The 8,268-nt window shown below is 45.4% G+C and overlaps 1 protein-coding gene across 2 annotated transcripts in view; it reads right to left on the reverse strand.

Annotated features, from left to right (window-relative positions):
• Positions 1-7,888, reverse strand: part of HECA (hdc homolog, cell cycle regulator) — a 43,901-nt gene extending 36,013 nt beyond the window's left edge. The window contains exon 1 of one of the 2 annotated variants that reach the window (XM_034765527.1): positions 7,232-7,888. In XM_034765527.1, coding sequence (XP_034621418.1) covers positions 7,232-7,475 — 244 coding nt within the window. In that variant the 5' untranslated portion in view covers positions 7,476-7,888. The remainder of the gene's footprint in view (positions 1-7,231) is intronic. The other variant, XM_034765528.1, reaches the window with a different exon arrangement.
• Positions 7,889-8,268: the final 380 nt, after the last annotated feature.

Genomic DNA, 8,268 nt, shown 5'->3' on the forward strand with positions numbered 1-8,268 from the left:
CCCCCCTAGTGCTGCGCCCCGCGCTGCCCCCACCCGCGCCGCGCCGCCAGAGCGCCCCCCCTGCGGAATGCCACGCCGTGCTCCCCCCGCCACCCCTTACCAGGTGCCGCCCCAAGCATGTGCTTGGGTGCCTGGAGCCGGCCCTGACTGCAGTGAGATTACTGAATCCCCCTCTTAAGTACAGTATCCATTCCTACAGAAAGAAACTGAGGCCTGGTCTAGACTACAAAGTTAGGTTGATGTAAACTGTCTTACAGTGACCTGTGTAAGTATCTCCACTAAAATGTAGCTCCCACCAATGTTGCTTGCCCACTTAATAACTCCACCTCCACAAAAGGCGCTTAAGTCTATGCAGTTAGGCTGACACAATGTCAGTGTAGACACTGTGTTGCTGCCATTCAGAAACCATCCCATGATGCCCCACACTGGCAGTTAAATTGGTGCAAGCGCTCCTAGTGAGGATGTGCACTGCCGACTCAAGGAGCGTAGTGTGGACATATAAGGCCTTGGCTACACTTGCGAGTTACAGCGCTGTAAAGCCTCCCCCAGCGCTGTAACTCACTCCCCGTCCACACTGGCAGGGCGCTTACAGCGCTGTATCTCCCTGAGTACACCGCTGCAGGTACTCCACCTCCTGGAGAAGCATAAGAGATACAGCGGAGTGGCTATGACTCACGGGTGTGAGGGTAAACACTCGCAGCGCTGTACTAATCACCTTCTCAAGTGGCCAATCCTCTCCATTGTTGTGACCGGCTACAGGAATGCGGAAGTGCCGGTTTTAAAGCTCATACCACAGAGAAAAAGCTAACAGTTTGCTGTTTGCTTTGAGTGAGTGAATGAATGAGCAGGGGGCCGGGAGTTTGGAACTTGTAAAATAGAGTGCTGACACGCTCCAAAAAGCACTCTCTCTCCCCCCACACTCCGTCACACTCCACCCCACCCCGTTTTGAAAAGCACGTTGCAGCCACATGAATGCTGGGATAGCTGCCCATAATGCACCGCTCCCAACACAGCTGCAAACGTTGCAAGTGTGGCCACGCCACTGCGCTGGCAGCTGTCAATGTGGACAGACTGCAGCGCTTTTCCCTACTCAGCTGTACGAAGACAGGTTTACTTCACAGCGCTATACAACTGCAAGTGTAGCCAAGGCCTAAACCAATTCAATTACTGCGGTGGCTGTATGTCAACATAACTTAGGTCGACTTAATTTTGTAGTGTAGACTTGCCCTGAATCTTAGGCCCTGGCTACACTAGAGAGCTTACAGCTTACAGTGGATGGGAGAGAGCTTTCTTGTTGGCTTAATTATTCCAGTCCCTGTGAGCCACAGTAGGTATGTTGGCTTGAGAAGCGCTCTCACCAACATAGCGCTGTCACACTGGCACTTGAGTCAGCATAAGTTATGTCGCTCAGGGTGGGTAGCTAATTTACACCCCTGAGTGACATAGCCTAAGTTGACATAAGTTATGGCTATGCTACACTTTACTTATAGTAGAAACATCCTTTTTCTCTCTCTCCCTCCATCCCTTTCTTCCTAATGGAAGAAACACTCCTTCTTGACATGTTACAACTACAGTTTAGATGTATCCCATCTTCACAGCCTTGCACTCTACCATGACACTCCAGTGCTGCAGTCACTGGTTTCTTACTCAAAGATGAGCTAGCCTTCTGCATCTGAACTTTCACTTCTTTGAACTGAGCTGTTTCCTCAAAACTTCTGCATTTCTGTAATCCTGAATTTCTATGAAAAGGACTCTAATTAGAAGAAGGGTGTGACTTTTTTTTAAATCATTATTTTGTGTGTTATTGTAATTCAGGTGCCTTTTTAAGATTGCAAACCGTATGGATTTATTTCCTGTAATTTAGGCCCTATCTTGCAACATGCTGAGCACCCACAACTCCTAATGTCTGTACCTCTGAAGAGCAATGAGAGCTAAAACACTTGGCATCTCAGTTGATCTAACCTTTAGGCTGAACCTATTTAACTGTGGACAACCAATAACTTTTGTCTAATATTTCATAGGAGGAAAAGTTGAGAAGCAAGGATGGGTTCAGGACAACAACTATCAAGCAGACAAAAGTGTGTATCTGTATGATGATATAAGGGAGGATAGAGAAAGAGCTTACAGACCTCTCCCATGCCCAGAAATTGTCTTGTCACTGCTGTTCACAAACAAATAGGAGGGAGGTCTGGAATGAGTGGATGCTAAGAAAACTCTCCTCTTAATTCTTTCAACAGTCTCTCACCAGTTTCAAGTAAGTCTGTTTTTAAAATATCTCCTAAAGTAAAGCCTAGTAATAAATATAGGGCCGTGAGCATGGAATCCAGCCCATGGTTAACCATTCGGAGAGCATATACTTTTTTTAACTTCCTGACATCTGCATGTGTATTTGCTTATCTCACACGTATACAGGAACAGTCTTTATTGTATTCATCAATACTACACAACTGCCTCTATCTACACAGATTTGTAATTTTATGAACTGTTTTGTCCACAAAAAGCAAGTATTTGCACAGTTTCTAGAATCCTACAAATAGGTACTTCAAATACATCATAAAGGCTCTTTTCAAAAATAAAGTGCACTGGTGTAGACAATAAAACAGTTATGTTCAACTGAGTTTGAGATAAATAGAATTATGAAGCGCAAGTTATGCTTTAGCATCCTATTATAGGTCATATTTTTATGTCCTTACTCACACTTAGCAGTACTTTAAAACTCCACAAGTGGTCCCATTTAAATCACTCAACGAGTAGAGAATATTTGATAGAGAATATTTATCAGTGCTTAGCCATAGTGATTTGTACTCCATAAATATATACATTGGAACATTTCATTTTGAAAACTGAACTACTGATATATTCTTACACAAATTCTCTGGTCCTCTTTAAATACCCCAGCCCCATAATGTAACCAGTTTTTAAATTGTAATGATTGGCTAGTCACAGTTTCAGTATATCTTAGTTACTGCTGTGCCTACCTTTTCCATTTTCTATTTTAAATTATTAAAATCAGGATATTTTTTTTTATATATTTTATATATATATTTCTTCCTTCCAGCCTGGCATTTCTAATTGAAAGTAAATAAAGTAGTTTTTAAGAACTTGTATAGTCACAGTTAAACACAACAAAGGTACAGCTGGACATCTTAAGTTTTTGGGGAAAGGCGGTTGGGGTTGTTTGTTTGTTTTTGGGGTTAAAAAAACGAGTCAGCTTTCAATCTGCTTGGATAGATTTCACATGTGAATACTCTAATAAATGAAGCATTTTTCCTTGACAATTTCCCCCCCAAAATTTACAATATTGACATTAGTATTCAGCTCATAGTGATACCCTTCAGATTACTGTTTCCTCTATGAAAAGACTAAAGAACGTTACCTGCATTTAAAGTTATTTATTTTAAATTAGCCACACAGTAATCATGATAAACTTGGAGTGGGCATATTTTAGGACGCCCATAAAAAAAGGACAGTAGTTGAAAATATGTCACTCACCTTGTGCATTACAATACACCCCAGGTTTAATTATCAGTTTAACTACATTTGAGACAGACCTGAAGGATGCACAGTCACTTCACATAATGTGGCATTGTATTTCTAGCCATACCACCTTGAGCTATGACCCAACTCAGATCTCTCAAATTAAGCAGGGTCAGAGTAGGTCACTACCCATATGGAAGATCTAACGAACACATAGGTGCTGCAGGAAATGGTTGTGGTGATTCAGAGAAAATAGTTCCAGCTACAAAGACAGCACCGAAACAATGCCTTAGCAGATGAAGAGGAAACTGCACTGTTAGAAAATCCATCTGAAAATGAGACTGTATGAAAAATTAGTCTTGATCATGGAAATCAACAGACTGTAGCATAATGCATATGCACAAGGGGGATGAATTAAGTTTGGACAAAGAACCTTAATTCTGGCTTTTCCTACCTTTTGAATGCTTGACTCCACAACCCGAATATACTTTTAATATAACTTGTGTGTAATAATAGGTATGTTATAATATTATCCAAAATTGAGGATTTTTGGATGAAAATCAGGTTACGGTACTCTATAGTAGAGCTATACTAACTTAGGGCACCTGAAAACATTCCCAAAACTCACTGCAGTACCACATCTCAGGGTTTGAAAAAATCCTTTTGTAATCATCTAAGAATAAGTGAAATATCTCAGATTTATGAAGCCTGTTGTCTCAAAGGCCCTATCTACATTACACCTCAAGGGAGATTCACAGACTTTAAAAACAGCAGTGACTTTATTATGATCCCCCAGATGGGGGACCCACTCACACAATTGCTATATTTTGATGGTGTTTCTAAAACCATGGCTTGAACTAATCTAAAGCTTTGGATGTACAACCTAAGACAACTGTGAGCAGAAGTTACGCTCTGACAGCGGTTTGGTGACCAATGTAAACAAGGTTAGTGTCTACATAATAAACACCTTCATAATTGGCACCTTTGTTGGTAGTCTCAGTGGGGAAGAAAAAAGCCTGAAAGGAGACTGAATTAACTTTTCACTTCTACCAGCAGCCCTGTCAGGTTAGGGATGAGACACATTGGCTGGCACGGCAGTCTGAATGTACTTGCACTGCCCAGTGCTGCACCTGTGGACTTTAGTCTGCAGGGTTGTTAAAAAGACAATGAATCCTAAGGGAAACAAAACTGAGTTCAAAGGAACTTCTCAATATGATTTTCCAAAAGGTAGCCTGGACTTCTTGAGAACCTGATCAGAATAGAGCTAAGGTATGCAAACTACTTGGTACAGTCAGAATTCTTCTTTAAAAAGGGGAAACTGTCCAACTAGAGGGGAACTGACAGTGCTATCAGTGTGGTACTCAGAACTCCCATGGTCTTCAAAAGGCATCTGTATAAGAAATGAGATTGGGTTATCCCACAAACACAGCACATCTACCCACAATGCTTCTTGTATCCCACTGGTTTAATTTGGGTTAGGGAGAAAAAAATCAGGGGTCTTTTTCCCCTCCTTTTGTCACCTTGAAGTGGGCAGTTCTTACAGAAAATATCTCAATGAAAATCACCTTAGCAGGCCCAATACTTATTCTCTGATTAAATATAAAAGTAAAAGGCTCTTGTCACAGAACACGGCAAACAAGGTAAAAAGTTTCCAAATATTCTCTAACTTCAATTTTTCCTATTCATTCATCTAAACCAAAAAATAGGACCTGATCACTTACTCTACAGAACTATACAGAGTATTATTATATTCTGATAAAAAACAGTCTGACAGAGGCCTAGTGAGATAAAAAGGTTTGTAATTAACTATATTAATTCCATTAAAAATATGCAACAGGAGCTCTCCTCCCCCCAAAAATGAAGTGATACTCTTGAAAAATTGTCATTGCTGATTAACAGCAGTGTGCAAAATTGTCATGCCAAAGTATAAATCCAGTTGCATCTACTCTCCCAGCCTTGCCAACTTACTGATCATGGAAAAAGTTAAAGCACTGGTCCTGAATCCTGATTTGAATGGGGCTCTTCACAGGGTCCTCACGGACTTGATTGCAGGACTCAGGCCTATTGTTTTATTTCCCTATCAAAAAAACCCAGAACCCTCTAACTTGCCTTGGGTTTGTACAATTCTGAATGCTCCTTTAAAGTAACTAAAGCCTGGTAGTCTACAAAAAAAACAGCAAATGGTAAAATAAGTTTCCACAAGAAAACATCCTAGCAAAATGCTCTGAGACAAAACTATAGAGCTTAAAAATGGCTTGTGAGGGAAATCAACTTCAAAAGGATGACACAGTCTGCAAATATGATTACATTAGACCCCTTTATGTTAACGTAAATTTATTTTTATTTAACATTCTATAGTAAACCAGGACTTGTTTTATTTTTTCTAACTGTGATTAAATAAATGGTCACTTCTAACAAGTGTATTAAATGAAGGAACAATTTCCACCCAGAGCACTGCATTATGCCAACGGTTTTAAAGCAAAAACCCTCATTCACATTAAACAGGATTTCTGCTTAAACATGGACGGTACAAGCACTGAAAGTTCTATACCAGTGCAATCCAATAATCCTATCATGTAATACCTCCAATATTCACTTTGGAGGATAGCAAAACTGTCACAAATCTGAACTTCCTGAAAACCTTTGCCAAAGTAAGGGTTTGGATTGGTGGCAGTGGCAGGGGATGGTGTTTGACTTCCTTTTAATCATGGCCCATGGATGATGAATAACCTAGGGGTTGCTGACTGACAGTTTGTTACGGTACTGGATGGATGTCTACAGTTCTATTTTAGAAATCTGAAGAATTAAAACTAAATTACCCATGAGTTTAAGTTGTAAGTGCGCCCTAAGGGCTGTGATGGAAACACATTTCTATAAATGCAGCAGTAAGAATAGCCATCTTTGTTAGAATGTGCTGAGCACATACATCTATGCCCTAACATTAGTACCAGACAACTCTTAGATTGCTATTTCCGCCCCCCCAGTAATATGGTGCCTTTACCGGGTTTGCTTTCAGAGTATGTAAGCTGTCAGGCCCCAATGCCTAGGCAGTGGGCAAAGTGCTGCTCTCCACCTGTTTGACACTAATGCACATACCCTTGCAAGCAAGGCGGTGGGAGTCACTTGCAGGTTAACCTCAGGCTCCATCACCGAGCTCGGCCTGAGCAGATGTCCGCCTCGCCCTTCAATGCCAGCCGACACAAAGAGGAGAATTTTTTTCCGAGGTAACTTTTCCTCTTGGCCCTTTTTCCTTCCTACTTCCCTCCCCACAGCCTGGTGTTGCGCATCGCACGCGCTGGGCGCAAACACAGCCCCCAGCAGTACCAGGAAGAAAAATAAAATGGGGGGGGAGGGCAGAGAGAAGAGACAGGAAAAGACAAGGAGTCTGGGCAAGTAAAAGCCTCCCGTGGCCTTTGTCAGCCCCCACCTCCCAGCGGCGGCACGGCGGGGGAGCACATGGAGCTCCCCAGATGGCATTTTGTTTCCTGTCGGGCAGCGTGGCCCGAAGGGCTGCACCGGGCGTTTGCTTTTTGCTCAGCTTTCTCGCGGCGCAGGGCGGCGGCGGCAGTCGGGCTGAGCACGGGGACAGGGGCGAGTCCTAACTCTCGTTCGCCCTCTGACAACGCGCCGCCGCGGGCCCCGCTCGCAGCCCGGGCCCGGGCAGAGGAAGGCAAAGTTGCCCATCACGCTGTTGATGCTGCAGAAACCAGGGCAAACCCCCGCCCCCCTGCACCGCCCGTCACCCCCTTCTCACCGCTCTTGCTGTCGCTGGGACCCGCGCCGGCTGCAGCCACTGCTCCGCCGCAGCCACCGCCTCCGGCCGTCGCCGCCGCGGCCGCTGCTCCTCCCGATCCTCCAGCCGCTCCGACCGCGGCGGCCGCCGCTCCCATCGCTGCGCCCGCCGCCGCCGCCAGGGCCAGGGCTCCATTTTCCTGCTCGTCCCCGCTGCTGTTAGCGCGCTTGTTCTTCTTGCCCTTGCTGCTCTTCTGGTTCGGCATCGCGGAGCTGGAGCAGGCGGCTGAGGCGGCTACTGGTGAGGAGGCGGCTGCTGCTACCCCCGGCTCATTGCGGCTCCATTGCAAACAGGGCGCCCAGGAAGGAGAGAGGAGCTGGCTGCGGCTTTCCCAGGCTGAGTGCTCCCGGCCCTCCCGGGCGGGCACCCGCGGCCAGCCCAGCCCCGCTGCGCACACACTTACACACCCAGCCGCCCGGCCCGGGGGGAAGCAGCGCCAGGGGAAAAGGCGTGTCCCGCTTGTTTTGATTCTGCTTCCCCTACTATCGCTCTCCTCCCGCCCCTCTCCGCTTCCTCCTTTCACACGCACTAGCGCTGGCTGGTGACAGAGGGAAGCCGCGCAAGTTAAAAGGGCGGGGGGAGCTATGGGGCTGAGCTCCACCAGGGCAGCAAAGAAAGCAGGAGGAGCTCAACTGGGACTGGACCCCCCCACACACACCCACCCACCAGGGCCTGGTGGCTGCCAATGCTGTAGAAGGGGGTTGCCATACAAGGCTTCTCCCTTTGGCCTAGGAGGAGAAGCCTCACGTGCTCACAGCAGAAGGGAGCAGTTCCCTGGAAGATCTGCCTCATTTCCTGAAGGAACAACCCCAACAAATGCAAGGAAGGAGGCAGCGCAAGCTTGTGTTAAGTGTACTTCGCCGGAAATGCCTCTGGTCTTCTCCTTGAAAAATAGCTGGAGCTTTGTTGGCAGGGTTGTTAACATTGTATTTCAAAAATAAGGGACTGTTTCTTAGCACTCCTGCCCCACCCCTCCTCCTGATAGTGTTATTATTAAT

This window comes from Trachemys scripta, chromosome 3 (assembly GCF_013100865.1).
Source record: "Trachemys scripta elegans isolate TJP31775 chromosome 3, CAS_Tse_1.0, whole genome shotgun sequence".
NCBI lineage: Eukaryota > Metazoa > Chordata > Testudines > Emydidae > Trachemys > Trachemys scripta.